A 15,554-nucleotide genomic window follows, 5' to 3' on the forward strand; every position below is an offset into this window, starting at 1 on the left:
GGGGCACGTGCCTGTGCCTGGGGCTCAGTTTTGGGCTGGGGCTGCTGGAATGGGTGACGGTCACCGTGGATGTGCACAGCTACTCAGGTACCCAGCTCGTCTGCAGCAGCAGGCTGTGAGGCTGGGGAACATCTGCATCTGCTAGGCTATGGACTTTGTGGCAACTTGCTGAACATAGTGAAATGTGGGTCACTTGGTGGTCACTCTTTCTGTCCTGAGAGAGGAGGTGGGTCACAGCCAGCTCCTAGGCTTGCTCCTGGGCCTGGGAGCACCCAGCAGTCTGTGCTGCAGGAGGTGTTATTTGCGGTGTTCATATAAGGAGCTGTAAATTTGGGAGAGAAGTGTCATGTAGCAGATTTTTAGCAAAACAGCAGTATGTGTAGAGAAGAAAAGACCAAAGGCAGGCAGGCTCAAGCCTCTCGAACCCCAGGGGAGTGGGGGGTAGCACTTGGGTGGTACCCAGGGTGATGCCAAGGGGCATGGCCTGGGTGGGTGAAGGCATGCCCGGTACTGTCCCTTGTGAGGAGGGCAGGGGGAAAAAAGGTGACCTAAATCCATCTAGACTAGCAGTCGGTTTGGTGGCTTGTCCAGAGACCAGTCTTCTGTAGACCAGAAAGGAGCAGCATGCAAAAGTGAGGATTTAGCCTTATGAGATTAGTAGACTAGAGAGGTTGCAGGAAGACCTGCAAAGATAGGCGAACTCCGGCGGCGCCTCTTTATCGCTCTTGCAGAGGGACCTATACTCTGCTTTTGTTTGCATGTCCAACTCAGAGCAACCCACCTGCAACCAGGACCTGTACAGTTTGGGGACCGCAGAAACTTTTGTCATCACTCTGAAGCCTGCACTGCTGAATGTCAAGATGGCAGGTTGGTGTTCAAAGTCAAAGCCTTGGCTCAGTTCGTTTGTCTTCCCGCTTGGAAGGGGGCAGCAGCTGAGCCTTCCTCAGGAAAGGGTTAACATCTCTCCTTCCCATGGAGCTGCTCTCCCAGTAATTCAATCATGTCAGCCTGTTTGCAGGCAATAATTCATTGTTATAGGAACACTACAGTAAAGTGACAAGTTAATAATGGCAGTAATAATGGCAGGCAAAGTCTAATGCTATTTCCCTTTCTCCTGCTCCTGTTGCACCAGCAGCCTCCCATGTTGGCTAATGCAATTTGCAACCTTGCTAATCCAGTTTCAGGAGGAATTGTGTTCTGTTAAAAGAGAATAACAGGAGTTGGGATCTGTGCTGCCGTGTTCCTGGCATCTCTGGGGAAGCTGCCCCGGCACTGGAAGTCTTTGTCTTTCCTTTCCTGTGATTTCTATGCTACAGTTAACCAACGTCCTCCTAGGAATGTCTCATCTTCCTCCCTTCTGCAAATATCTTTCCTCTGATGCCTCTCTTCTCTGAAAGGGCCACCCCCTGTAGCTTGCACTTCTTTCCCTTTTGAACACTCATTTGCTTCCAGGTAACCTAGTAAACGTGAGTCACCCACCTCTCGCCACGCTGAGTCAGAAGGCTGGCATGCACTTGCTTGACTCCCGTCGCCCCAGGCCCCCACGGTCATTAATGCGGGTGTCCTTGCAACACCTGTGGAGGCGGAGGAGGCTCTTCAGCCCTGCTTTGTGGAAGGGAGAAGGGCTGGCAGAGGCACCGAGCGTTAGCACGTGTCTAAGCTGTGGCAGGGCAGTGACCTGCATTCGGCTCTCTTGAATCCCAGGCAAACATCCCCAGGCAGGAATTAGGGCACCAAGTGCTTTTGGGGCCCTTGCAAGGGAAACGATGAGGCACCTCTGGGTTGTGACCACAGGCTGTGAGGTCGGGCGAGTTTGTGCCAAAGCCCAGCCAGTGCCCTTGAGGGTTGTATGCTGAGGGTGCCAGGGAGAGATGGCTTCCTCGCAGGAGGAGCTCCTTTGAGGCTGTGCTCCAGGAAACAACTCTCTCCTGATCAGGTAAAACCCGTGTCTGGTGTTAAACTGCAGCAGGGTTTGGGTTGGGTTGGCCCGATTTCTGCTCCCCCACACACACCTCAGCACAGTGAAATCCCGATGGAGGCTTTTAAAAAAGTAGGACATTCCCCAGGAAAACTTTCTGCAACCCTTCATCAGTTGTCTCCAGGAGAGAGCATCTTCTGGAAGAGCTCTCCCCAGAGGGTGACAGCTTCCAAAGTGGGACACGACAGCCCTTGCCGCCCAGCCCTTCTGTGCCCCGGCCACTGGCTTGTGCAGAGCTGGCCCCTTCCCTGGCCAGCAGCCCCGTCCTCCTTCACTGCCTGGCAGCATGCTGGGGCTTTGTGCGGGACTTTTTTTGAGGGCATCTTCAGGTGCAGTTAAATATTGCCATTCCCACAACTTGATAACAGTGGTTCCCAGGTGGGAAGTGAACTCCTGCTATTGTATTTTCTTGCTGCCTGCAAGGGAAGATGATGTAAGGAGGCTGAGACAGAGCATCTCTTTATCACAGCATTTTTAGGTACAGATTGCAAAGTGCTTTGGTAAAGGTAAGTGGTGTAACCCCTGCTTGATGATTAGGAAACAGGAGGGAGAGAGCCAGGTCAGCAGAAAAAGCTGTGAATCACATCACTGCCTCTGTCCTCCTCCTCTGATGACTGCTTTCCCTTCCCCCAAATATTTGTATAATTGTGCTTATTAACTGCCCAGCTTGGGAAGACTGATTGCCTGCTTGATGGTGTGTAGAAAACCCCAACCATATCAGCATGTAGAGCACCTAGCCATGTCCTAGCCTGGTTATAAGCTGTGTCAGACCTGACCCGCCAGCCCAGAGGTGCAGCCTTTGAGGACCAGAGGCCGCCTCGGGTATCCTGAGACAATGCATGTTCCTGCAAATGAGTGAGGACATTTTCCTCAGCCTGGGAAGTAGTGCAAAGGGACTGTGGTGCTGGAGGACGGTCTGTAAAGTGAGGTGCCTAGTAAATGTATGGGCTTGCTGTGGTCAGCTAGTGTCTTTGCTAGTCTCTCCACCCTAAGAGGCACATGATGTCCCCCGAGTACTGTCCAGGTCCAGCACAGATCATCACCCACTGAACCTCCCGGAGCTCCTCCGGGATATGGTGGGATGCCCTCAGCGGTGTGGGAGAGGGTGTCTCTGTGCTATCAGAGAGCGGATGCCTTCTGTCCCTGCGCTGCCTGCAGGACCCTGCCCGAGCACCATGGCAGTGTTCAGTGCCTGCACACGTTCTTCACACGGGTTGCATGTCCTCACAAGGGCTGGGAGACCAGGCTGGCTTAAAAAAAACAAAAAGAGGGTTGTACCCATGACTTGTTGCCAGTGAAAATTGAAAGCCTTAGTAGCATATGTAGGGCCAATTACAGTACATCAAGGTATGATATCCTCTTTACTGGCACCCTCCAGGGAGCCAGGAGACATTGTTGGCAACAGGATTATGGTTTGCAGATGACATGCACGATAATTTCACCTAGACACATGCACCTGTTTTCCCCACTAAGCAGATGTTCAGGAGGCTGTTAAGAGAACATGAGCCTCTTAGTGCAGCAGAAAATGCCATGTAACTGTGCCTGTTCACATCACTGCGCCCACCGCCTCCGTTGCTTGACAAGAGGGCTGGAGCAGCCTTGCCCTGACACACCGAATCCCCAGCCCCTGGGGCAAACTGGATCAACTTGGCATTTGAAGGCCAAGCCCTTTCCTGGCTCTCTGCCCAGGCAAATCCCCAGGCCAGGAAAGGGAGTTTCCCCTGTGTCAGGAGGGTGAGGTTTGACTGGCCCAGTGCCGGGCGTGTCAGTCTTGCAATCTCACTCATGCACTAGCAGCTACAATCATTTCCATGTCATGCAGGCATCTTTAAACATGACCTGGCAAGCTACATGGGGTATACATAGTGAGACCCGCTTTGCACTGGAGTAGATTTACCACCAGGATGGAAAGAGGTGAACTCCCTGGCGTTGTATGCTACCATCACCCTGGACCACTAACTTCAGGATTTGGTTTTGGGTTTTTTTCCTTTTAAATTGTTTTTCCCAAATGCAAAATGAGCCTTTTGGATTAGTTTGCATGAATGGTGGCTGATGGTTGCCGTTCCTCCGCTCCTGTGGGAGAGCAGAAGTGTGAGCAGCCTCACAAAGTTTCCCGTATCTCAACCAGACTGTGGGCAGAGATCTCTGCCCTGCATGAGCAAGCAAACCAGCCTGCAGCCTGAAAGTGAAGCTGCCCCAAGGTAGCTTGTGTGCCACGGTGTTTCCAACTCAGCAGTTTTCAGCCTGTGTTCTGTGAAAGCCGTGAATTATTTGTATAGCATCTGCAAAAGGTAATGAGGAAGAGGTAGGTGCGCATTTACTATGCAGGAGCCAGCGCCTGGATGGGGACGCATTTGGTGTTCACAGATTGGAAAAGACTGAGAAAGTCCTCACTAATTCTGTGGGAGGGAAACAAAAGCTGCACTTGCATCTTCCGTGGTGTTGCCTCCGTTAGGAAAATAAGTCATGTTAGATGAGTTCCTTGGCAGGGGTGTCATTATATATCACCGATACCTCTAATCTAGTCGAAACTTTGCGCACGGTGTTACAAACCTGCGCGAGCACATGCAGTCTAGCAAAGGGAAGACGTGTAATTCCCTGCTAGGCCTGCTGCTCCCAGTGGTAGCAGCAGTAGAGGTGATCATCTCATCAAGATTTGGGGGACTCTGTGCATGCGTGGGCACATTCCTGAATGATGGCCGCAATGGCTGCCAGGGAGGGCTTGGAGGGCTGGGGTGTGTGCCTGGAGTTTAAGATCTCATTTTTGCTGGAGTTAATAAGATTTCTTTGCCATCACCCTCACCCCCACAAAAGAAGACATCTTCCCAAGTGTCAGTGGAAGCAGGAGGAGCTGCACGCTTGGATGACCTCAGAGGTCCATGCTGTTTGTACACAGTGAGAATTGCCATGATTATGATCCAGGAGCATTCCCTCACTGCTTCAGTGAAATACGTCTGTCACATACAAGGTGCAGGTCTGTTGTCCCGAACACCGGGCTTAAAATTACTCCATACCCATCCTCCTCATTTTCATCTCCTGGAGGTGCCGCAACGTGGGAAGAGCACTGGGAGGGATGCTTGGATCTCAGCAGCTCTGGTCTGTGCATACCCTGCCTCACTCTCTGTGTGTGTTGATATTGAGCAACTCTGCCACATGCAGCATGTGTATATACTGCATTTTAATAGATATAGGGCTACTGACTTTAACATACACAGTTGCTATAGTAACAGAGGTTTCCTTAGTAACAGTTGCAGAAAATAATCCAGTACCAATTAAAAATAAACTGTTTGGAAAGGGGGCTGGGGGAGAAAGGAAACTGCTGAGAATCACCTTCCCCTTTATTGGTTCATCTCCCAGGGACTCGGAAGATGGATTAATACTTGAAATAACATTTCTTAACCAACAGTGAGACAAAAAGGTGGGATGAGTGTGGATGGGGTGGCTAAGGCTGCTCTCCTGAAGTGAAACAAAGGGGAAGGAGTGTGTCTGGGGTACAGCAGAAATACGACAGGGTGATGCTAAATCTCTCCATTAGGTTGAAGTCCCCAGGGAGGAAAAACAAGGGACTATTCCCCTCCCTCCACTGTCTGCACGCCATACTGGTAACATAGCCATCGAGTCTTTATTAGCATACTGATTAAAGCCACGGGCAATCCAGGCTCCAGGGGACTGTCCAGTGCGTTAACCAGGCTGCCTATCTCGGATGCTGTGTTAGAGCAGAAAGTGTTGCTGTGGTGGGAGTTTCTCCTCCCTCCCATTTGATGTTGTTTGCTTGTACCCACGCTCTCCCTCGGCCCCATCACTCATCGCTTGTGCAGACAGGCATCTGAGACCCTGGGGTCCAAGGGAAGCTGGAAGCACAGCGTGATGGAAAGCAAAGAGCCCATGCCTTGGTGAGAGAGAGGAGACAACGGTGCTTCCTCACAAACACAGGATGCATGGGATGGGTTTCCAGGACACGGATGGGCACAGCTCCCCTGGCAGCCTTCAGCTGTTCATGCCTGTGCTGCCATACTTCTGTCATGCCACTCGTGCCCCGGGGTGCTCGCTACATTTTTTTAAGAGATTTACCAGTTCTCAGCAGAATCGCTTCTCCTGGTGGCAAGACAGCATGCCCCCTTTCAGAGGGGAGCTGCCACGCGAGGCAGCGGGAGAGGTTGGGCTGGGCTGGGCTGGAGCAGGGCTTGGGTACCCACCTTCTGCCTCTTGGCTGCTGAAAACCCACCAGTTGTCAGGAGACCCTTTATATGCCATGCCTGAGCCGCAGTGCTCGCCGTCGCAGGGTGCACCAAGAAGGGGCTCTGTGTAGAGGGGTGCTGGGGGGACCTGCTGCCTGCCAGACTTCTTTGCACGCTGCCCCTGTTCTTAGGGACCTCCCACCCGTTCTCCTGACTGTGCTGTGACATCCTGGGTAATGTGCTGTGCTTCATGCTCAGCCAAGGGCTCATCCCTTTGGGTTGTCAGATCTGGACATCCTGCGTCCTCGCATTGGAGGAGGTGCTGGCCACGCAGGAGAAGGAGGTGGTGGCAGTTTAAGCGCACAGAGTGGCGTGTCCGGCTGGGAGCTGCTCCTCTCCTGGGAGGAGCAGGGCTCCTGGGCATGCCAAGCACACATGTCATGAGGGTGCTTCGTGTCCTGCCCTGCATAGGGAATGCCTTGGGTCAAGGCTCGGGCAACAGGCACAGCCTGAGCACACACAGCGGAGGCTTTATCTCCTCCTCCTGCGGGGAGACAGGGTTCAGAAACTGGTGTGTGTCTCTCCCTGCAGGGACCAGAGCTGTGTGACCCCTTAGCTACCCGCATGGGAACCGCAGTCACGCTTGGGAAGTTGAGAGAGGTGACGTGCCTGTGGTTTGTCCGGGCTGTGTGGTCTGTGGTGGACCTGGTGCCAGAGCTTCTGGCTGCTGGAGCAGAGCTTGCTCCCTGCTGGCCCTTTCCAGTCTGGTGCTCTTTCTTCTTTTCCAGTCGTGCCTGTGTTTGCTGCCATAGCTGTTGCATGTCTGTGGGTTACATGTCACTGAGATGGCTGGCATGGGCCAGCAGTAGTGTCTTGTTTAATTCACTCTTCCTGGAAATCATTTTCTCTGGAACTGGTTAACAGCTCATTGCCCTGAGGTGCAAGTGGTATGATTTCACCATGAAAAAGCCCACTGAGTTTGGGTGTAGTCTTCTTGCTAGGTTAGGTCCCTTAGACCATGGTGAATTAAGAAGGGGAATCTTTTCAAGGGCAAACTGTGAAAAAGCAGCTTCTTGCTGAAAGACACAGTGGGAGAATCCAGGAGTAGTGAAAGAAGAGAGAAGGTTTGGTAGGAGAACGTCTAAAATGCCTTTGTCTTAAAGATCCTGTGCAAGTGAGACTCGGGCAAGAGCAGCCATGCCTGCAGTTGGGGGAGGACTCTTACCCAAACCAGGTGAGTTCCTTTTCTATGTTAATGATCGACCTTTCCTCATCCTTCTCCGTTCCTCCCTCACAGTGACCAAGCTGCAGGTGAGCAAGTCGAAGCGGAGCATCACTCTGGTGGAGAACCGGCCCATCCCCCTCAACTGCTCAGTGAAATCCCAGACCAGCCCTGATTCGCACTTCGCTGTGCTGTGGTACGTCCACAAGCCCTCCGATGCCGACGGCAAGCTCATCCTGAAGACCACCCACAGCTCGGCCTTCGAGTACGGCACCTACGCAGAGGAAGAGGGGCTGCGGGGCCGGCTGCAGTTCGAGCGCTCGGCGTCAGGGGGGCTCTTCAGCCTGACGGTGCAGCGGGCAGAGGTCCGAGACAGCGGCAGCTACTACTGCCATGTGGAGGAGTGGCTGCTCAGCCCCAACCATGCCTGGTACAAGCTGGCGGAGGAGGTGTCTGGGCGGACGGAGGTCACCGTCAAGCAGCCAGGTACCACATGGCATGCTGGTGAGGTCCTCTCGGCATCGGCTCTTGTGCACAGCTCATGAGCTTGCCGAGGTTTTCTGGGGCAAGAGGGATCCTCTGCTGTTCTTTCCACTACTGGCTTGTCACCTTCTCCTTGCATCCTCATGCCTGCACGTCCCTGCGCAGAGGGACGTTTTCCCCCTCTGATGTGACCCTCCTCCATTTAGGCTGGCTTGGCATGCATTTCAGTGTCCCCACATGAAGGTTGTCCATCCCCCATGATCTGGAGGGCCACTGTATCCAGCCAGGTTTCCTTATCCTCAAGAGCATCATGTAGCGTGAGTGTTGACTAGCGACCTGCTGAGAGAGAACTGGTGTGTGCCTGCCTGGGAAAGCATTTTTATGTTTTGCACACAGTTTAATTTTACTGTGCACCTGTGTCCTGGCAGGCGCGGGGAGCCTTGTCTCTTTTCCCTCTGTGCTGTGCACATGAGATGCGAGTGACGAGTTTAATGAAGTGGGGAGCTGGCTGCCAAGGAAAGGAGAAATCTGCTCTGCGGGTGGTTTCCGTGGCAGTGGACATCACTGGTAAAGGTGGGCTGATGGAGGAGCTAACGATGGCCCCCACAAGCTGGGGACAGAGCCCTCATTTTGTGCAAAGCGGGGAGGCAGGGAGGCACGCACCGTCTCTAAGAGCAGCCTGGACCTCATGTATGCTGCTGAGGCAGAGCATCAGTACTTCACGAGGAAGCCTGCCTTGTCCCCACTTGCTCTGGGTGCCCGTTTCTGGAGGATAAAATCCTTGAGGCAGGAGGGACACACCAGGACAGCAGGGCTGGACTAGGATGCTTAATGCATTTTCTCTGTATGGGTTTGGCTGGCTAGACGCAGGCTCTATAGACGGTGGTGCGAGAGGGATATTGAGTACGGTCCCTGGCACAGCTTTGCCTGGGAGTGCAGCAGGCCAGAGTGTGCCGCTCGCTGCCGGTCCCAGCTCCTTGTTCCTGTTGGCAAAGCCTCAAGATGGCTGTGGGGCGGTCAGGGAGGGGGGAGCTGTGGTCTGCTCCCTCCTTCGCATCGCTTGCCTCTCTCTGGGAAGTATGGTGCCCTGCCACTTGCTGCAGCGGCCGTACCAGGGAAGTCCAGACTGTGCCCCTGGAAAGAAATCGTGAAGGAATTAGGAGTGTACGACATGTCATTTCAAATAAAAGAGCTGATTGCAGTCACCACCCCGTGTATCAATGAAATCGTGGAGCAAAAACCAGGGGCATTCCCCAGGCAGCAAAGCACCCTGTGTGACTTTGCCCTCTTGCCACTTCTCGTTTTGCAGTGGTGGTTCCCTGTAATCAGCTGTCTGTTCTCCAGGCCTTGCTTTTTTCCCTTTTCCCACTGCAGGAGGGCTTACTAGTCGGGGTGTGGCCAGGCTACTGCCCTGTCCCAGGAGGAGGATGAGAAAAGATAGAGGTGTGATGTCCCTTCACAAGGTGTCTCTGTACTTAGGACCCCCCAGGTCCTACTGGGAGATTGTGGGTTTCCAGTTCTCTCTGCTGAAAGTGGCATTGTTGGTGGCTAGCCTGAGATTTTTAGAAGACTCTTAAAAACAAGAAGTCCTGTTTTCTTTTCCTCCTCTCCCCCCCTGCCCCATCTTTTTTTTGCCTCCCCTTCCTCATTTCTTTCATCACACCCCAGAACTGTGGCCATGTGGGAAAGGCTTGTGGGGAGACAAAGGACCCTTGCAGCCCTTGGTCACTTTGCGTTTCTAATGGCTTTTTCCCATAGATAACCGTCTGCAGGTGAACCAGACCCACAAGAACATCACAGTGCTGGAGAACCAGTGGGTGACCCTAGAGTGCCTGGTCAGCAGCCGGACCAGTCCCTCGTCCCAGCTCTCGGTGGAGTGGTACGTCTGGCGGCCAGGCCACCCGGAGAAGGAGGTAGTGGCCTGGCTGAGCCGGCAGAGTACCCTGCGCTACGGGAACCTGGCAGCGCTGGGTGACCTGCGGAGCCGGCTGCACCTGGAGAGCCCATCCCAGGGTCTCTACCTCCTCTCCATCCAAAACGCCACTGTGCGGGACAGCGGGGCCTATGACTGCCGCGTGGAGGAGTGGCTCCTCGACCCCAGTGACCGCTGGTACAAGCGGGCAGAGGACCTCTCTGGACTCATCACCCTCACCGTCAAGCAACCAGGTGAGGAAGATCTTGCGCCAACAGCTTTGAGCAGCGCTCTGCCCTCTTGGACCACACAGGAGTCACCATCTGTCTGTCATCAACAGCGGGTCCAGGCAGCGGGCAGGACTGCTGCGCTACAGACCATGCTGATGCTTTTGTGCACATGTTCTCAGGTTCACTTTTGCTTTTCTGGAAGGAGCATAGAGCAAGTCCTGCAAACACAGCTAAATGGGCTTGGAATTTTGTCACCACTCCATCTGCACTGCATTTTTTTACAGCACTTTTGGCCGATTCAATAGGATAGGCTTCCAATTTTTATTCACATTTTGATTGAGAATGAGATGGGAGAAGCTATCTGTGCTTCCCAGGCCTGTGCCCCAGGGGCAAGGTCCTTGCATGAAAAGAGGGCAGCAGAGGAGGTTGAGACCCTTGCTGCTGTCCAGGCAGTTCGTCACGCTGCTGCTCCCCATTCTGTGAGTGAGGAAGCAGATGTAGGGTGTGCAGCTCCAAGGGTTTTTCTGTCGGTTGGGATGAGGGCTCAGGCTTCTTCATGAGGCAGGAGCTGGCTATGAGGAGCCTGCCTTTATGTGGACAAGGGGGTACTTACGGGCTTCCTGGCCACCCTCTTGCTGGTGAACAGTGGTTCAGGCGGATTCTGCTGCCTAACACCACTCTGTTTTTTGTTCCCTTTGTGAACCCATGTTGACTGTGCCTCATGATTGTCATTATTCTTTAAATGCCTTTCAGTAGTATGCAGTATGATCTCCCTAATTTTTCCAGGAACTGAGGTTAGACTAACAGGTCTGTCATGTCCTGGGTCTTCCTTCATGCCCTTCTTGTAAATTGGAATAACATTGGCTACCTTCCAGTCAGCGAGAAACTCCCCAGGCTCCCAGAGTCTTTGGATGATGATCAAGAGGGGTCCTGCCATCCGTGAGCTCCTTCAGTACTCTGGGATGAATACCATCAGGCCCTGTGGAATTGAGAACATTCAGCTTGATAGAGTTGGTCTCTGACAATTTCAGTGTCCACAAATAGAAAGTCACTGTTTCCACACTTACGGTCCTCCCAACTCAGGGGACTGGGCAGCCCAAGGTCTTTCAGTGTTATTAAAGACTGAGGCAAAAAAAGCATTGAATGCCTCTGCTTTTTCTTCATCCCTATTAGTCAGGTGACCATCTTCAACAAGTATCAGTCCAATGTTGTCTTTAGACCTCCTCTTGCTATTAACATGCTTAAAAAAGCCCTTCTTGTTAGCTGACACAACACTGGCCAGTTTCAACTCTAATTGAGCTTTTGTGTCTTCTCCCTGCATATATGCAGCTCTGTAATCTTCCTGCAAAGCCTGACCTTGCTTCCAGAGACCATGCAATTTCTTTTTCCTCTTGAGCTCCACAAGGAGTTCCCTGTTCAGCCAAGCTGCTCTTCCGCCTTGCTTGCTTGACTTAGGACACAGTGGAATTACCTGCTGCTGTGCTTCTAAAAGGTGGTTCTCAAAGACTGACCAGCACTCATGGACTCCAAAGCCCTGAAACGCAGGTTCCCAGGGTACTCTGCTATGTTTTGTGTGTTTTAACAACAGGTAAGCTGCAAGGACAATTTCCCTTGGAAAATACGGCTTCCCTAGCTTTTGAGGCAGATGACTCAAGATTAAATGTCTGTTTTAAAGGCTGTAAGTCAAATAACAATTACAGTCCTCATATGCTGGGTACTTGCCAGCATGTAAAGCAACCACTCTGCAAATACTGCTGTGGTGCTTTATGCCTGCCCGTTCCAGCAAGGTGTCAGCCTCATAACTGTGCAATGGAGCTGGCAGAAGGGTAAGATTCTGGAAAGGTTTTAGTGGTCATTCTTGGCAGAGAAGATTTGTACTGCAAAGGAAGAGCTCTCTTAGGGGACAGCACAGCCCTTATCTGCCAGGTCCTGGCTTGGGAAACTTTGCTGGCCAAGATGGCTTGAGCAGAGCCCTCCCCAGGCAATCCCTGTATGCTGCATGCCCGCACAGTTGTAAGTGCAGCTCTTCATCCAGGCTGAGAATTGCCAGCCCTTATGGAGGGGAGAACAAACGGCAGGGAAATCCTTGAGGCTCATTTGGAATTGCAGAAGGATGTGGACTGGGAAGAAGAAAGGGAGTTGGGTGTGCAGTAATTCAAGATATTTTTTTTCTAGATGTGCTTTGTTGCTGTTTTTTGTTTTTCCTTCGTAGCAGCCAGTACTTAACAAAATGACTAAACTTGCTTGTGACTCATGTCTCATTAGTGAGCATCTCCATGCTTATCTTTCAGGACTATAATCATGAGCAAAGTGGGGAAAAAAACCTCTCGGCACCTTCAGACAGCAGTTCTCCTCTTTCTGCTTAACCAGCTGAGGTGGGGGAGGCATTGTGTTGGTTTTGACAAGCCTTTTCCTTCCATTCCTCCTTTTTACCTCAGTAGTCCCCAGAATCTCAGGACTTACCTCATTCCTGTTTCTGCTCAGGAGTCTTCCTGGGGAAGAAGTGAACTGAAAACACTCGTTGCCTACAGCCTGAAGAGCTCTGGCCTTAATGAAGATTTTCCTTATGGGACCATTTAAAAAGTGTCAGGCAGGTGTTATAACGAGAAGCCCTGCTGGGCACAGCAGCCCCGCGGCTGATGAGGGCTGGGTGACAGCAGTCCCCTCCTGCAGGGATGCCCGGAGTCTGCGCAAGGGAGGGCTTGCCCGGCTATCTTCGCTGGAGGAGAATTTGGTGAGCTATCGGCTTGCCCTTCCTGCTCAGCTCCCGCATCGGAAAGAGCTTTTTAATCTTTAAATGAAAGCTTAGGTCCAGACTGATTGCGATCCCTGGAGTGTGTGTTCCCTGGCAAGATGACTGAACCAAATGTTAATTGCTCTTCAAGTCAGTCTTTAATCAACTCATCTTGGGTTCTGGCCACTGTATCTCAGTTAGATGTTTGTAACGTCTCTTTAGCCTTGCAGCAAGCACTAGAGAAAAAAAAATGAGAGGGGGAGACTTTAGGAAGTGTCCTTGCAGTGTCTGTGCTGAGGACATCTCCATGGAGGAACCTCTTACCTAAATAACTTCCCAAATTGCTGGAAAAAATCCTCTCTTCTTCTGTCATACTGATCTTCAAGTCCTCTGAGCGCTTTCAAAGAAATAAAAAATAGGCATGGAGTGCAATGCTCTTTGCACCAGTAGCTGGGGAGTAGTAGTACATTGCTCCTCAGCACATGCACCAAACCTTGGTATTTCGTGACATGTTCTTGTAGCGTGTCTGGATGAGCTGCAGCAGCTTTCTGTTCTCCACGTGTACGCCTGTTAGCTGGTGCGAGGGCCTGCGTGGGCAGGGTGGTAGCACAGCACTCACAGCCAACCCCTGTCTGACCCTGCAGCAGGCGGTGTGCGGTGAGGTGAGGGTGCTGCGCCTGCAGGGTTGACCACAGACGTACCTGTGGGACTTGGCAGGCTGCGTCAAGCCTTTGGGTTTTGCTTGGATTGTGCCCAGCATCGGAGTCGTGACAGTTTGCACCAGGGCAGGGTGGCTTTGACTATAGCATTTTGCTGAGCCCTCATCTCTTGCCTTTTGTCATCTCAGATCCCACCTTGCAGGTGGACACGGCCACTGCCAACCTCACGGTGCAGGAGAAGGAGTCCTTCCCGCTGGACTGCAGCATCCTGTCCCGCTCCAGCCCAGAGTCCCACTTTGCGGTGACGTGGTACAACCTGCGGGCCAAAGAGGCGGGCAGCCGTGCAGAGGAGGACGAGGAGGAGGAGGAGAGGGAGGTGGTGCTGAGCGTGGGCCCCGATGCCATCTTCAGCCCTGAGGCTGGTCGCTGGGAGGGCCGCCTGCGCTTCCAGAGGCTCTCGGCGGTGCTCTTCCGGCTGACGGTGCTGCAGGCCGGCGGTGCCGACACAGGCAACTACTCGTGCCGCGTGGAGGAGTGGCTGGCGGACCCCAATGGCGTGTGGTACCGGCTGGCAGAGGAGGAGTCGGGGATGGTCGCTGTTCACGTGCAGGATGCAGGTGAGAAGAGGCTGGTCACTTCTTTGGGGCATGGCCCTGGCATACCCTCTGTCTTTGGTTCAGCCAAGATAAAAAGGCCAAGGAGTGAGCGGGACTGGGTCTTGCCTGCACCGGGGCAAATCTGTGGTGCCAGTGCTTTTCCAATCAGCCTGGTGGCTTGTAGCCCAGCTCTTGGCTGGGCTTGCACATCCACACTGCGCTTAGCTCTGTGCTAGGGCTGCCCATCCCACAGCACTTGCTGCCTGGTGTGTCCCAGCTCAGTGGGGGTGGACATTGACCCCCACTGGGGTTTAGCCTTTCCCTTTGGGAAATACCCTGGAAGTTGGCTTAGCTCTGCACAAGGGCACAGGCTGTGGCACAAAGGGTCTCCTCCCAGTAACTCTTGAAGCCATCGGATGATCTAGAGACCCCCGAGATTGCTGAGGTCAGGACAGTTTTGTGGGCCCTTAAGGGAGATACTCTGGGTGCTGCCTTTGTGTATCACCACTGAGAGAAACGATGCTTTACCAGTCTCCCTGCTTTGTAAGATATCAGAAAATCCACACCAGGGAGGACTGTCTCTAGCACTCATGAAACTCTTTGGGGGAATAAAGCCAAAACATGCTCTGCAATAGCTTTTTTCTGCTGCTCTGTTTACCAATATTGGTATTTTTCTCAGAGCCTCACTTCTTGCATTGACACAGATTAATGAGCATCTGGTTTTTATGTTTTTGAAGAAGTTTGTAGGCCATGCGTTTCAGAGAAGCTCTGAAATGTGACTGTCTTGTGTCTCTTTCCAGGCTCCACCCTGCAGTCTGTCATCTGCTCCAACGACGCCCTCTTCTACTTTGTGTTCTTCTACCCCTTCCCCATCTTTGGCATCTTGATCATCACCATCCTCCTGGTGCGGTTCAAGAGCCGAAACTCCAGCAAGAACTCAGAGGGCAAGAATGGGGTCCCCTTGTTGTGGATCAAAGAGCCTCACCTCAACTACTCTCCCACTTGCCTAGAGCCGCCGGTCCTCAGCATCCACCCGGGAACCATAGACTAAAGAGGCAGAGGTGCCTGGGGGGGACATGTGGAGAGAGAAAGCAGAGACACACCGGGAATGCTAAGGAACAGAGTGGGTTTTGTTGTTCTTGTTTCATTTGTTTCAGTGTCCGTGCTCCAGCGCAGCAGCTGAGCTCTGTGGAGTGCCCAGCCGGCGGGGACAGGAAGGTCTGAGGCTTTCTCCAGTGCCTGTGGGAGAAAACCCCATCACCTCGACGGACGCGGGTCCCTGTGCTCGCTGTACATAGCCGATGTTCCTCTTGGATTAATTTTGCTCCCATCAAATTGATGTCCTTTGGGCCATTACTTTTTTGTTGTAATTTCTTTTTTGGTCACTCTTAAGAACCGTAGGCTTCTCCCACCTTCCACACAGCGAGGAGTTCCCAGGGGGCTTTTGGTCCTGGGACGATCTCTTTGGAAGTAAATGTGTATGTTTTCCAAAACAGACTGTGGTTTTCCTCCTTAGAGTCAGTGCCACAGTGAAGAAGGTCTTTTCGCAAGGGGTGCTGAGC

At 52.7% G+C, this 15,554-nt stretch overlaps 1 protein-coding gene across 2 annotated transcripts in view; it reads left to right on the forward strand.

Moving 5' to 3' along the window:
• IGSF3 (immunoglobulin superfamily member 3) overlaps window positions 1-15,043 on the forward strand; it is a gene marked incomplete at its 3' end in the record, with an annotated part of 66,617 nt that extends 51,574 nt beyond the window's left edge. For both annotated transcript variants that reach the window (XM_082010887.1, XM_082010888.1), the window contains exons 6-9: window positions 7,454-7,864; window positions 9,620-10,027; window positions 13,585-14,013; window positions 14,793-15,043. In XM_082010887.1, the coding sequence (XP_081867013.1) occupies window positions 7,454-7,864; window positions 9,620-10,027; window positions 13,585-14,013; window positions 14,793-15,043 (1,499 nt within the window). The remainder of the gene's footprint in view (window positions 1-7,453; window positions 7,865-9,619; window positions 10,028-13,584; window positions 14,014-14,792) is intronic.
• Window positions 15,044-15,554: the final 511 nt, after the last annotated feature.

The sequence above is a fragment of the Phaethon aethereus genome (genome assembly GCF_964289735.1).
Source record: "Phaethon aethereus genome assembly, chromosome: 1".
In the NCBI taxonomy this organism is placed as follows: domain Eukaryota; kingdom Metazoa; phylum Chordata; class Aves; order Phaethontiformes; family Phaethontidae; genus Phaethon; species Phaethon aethereus.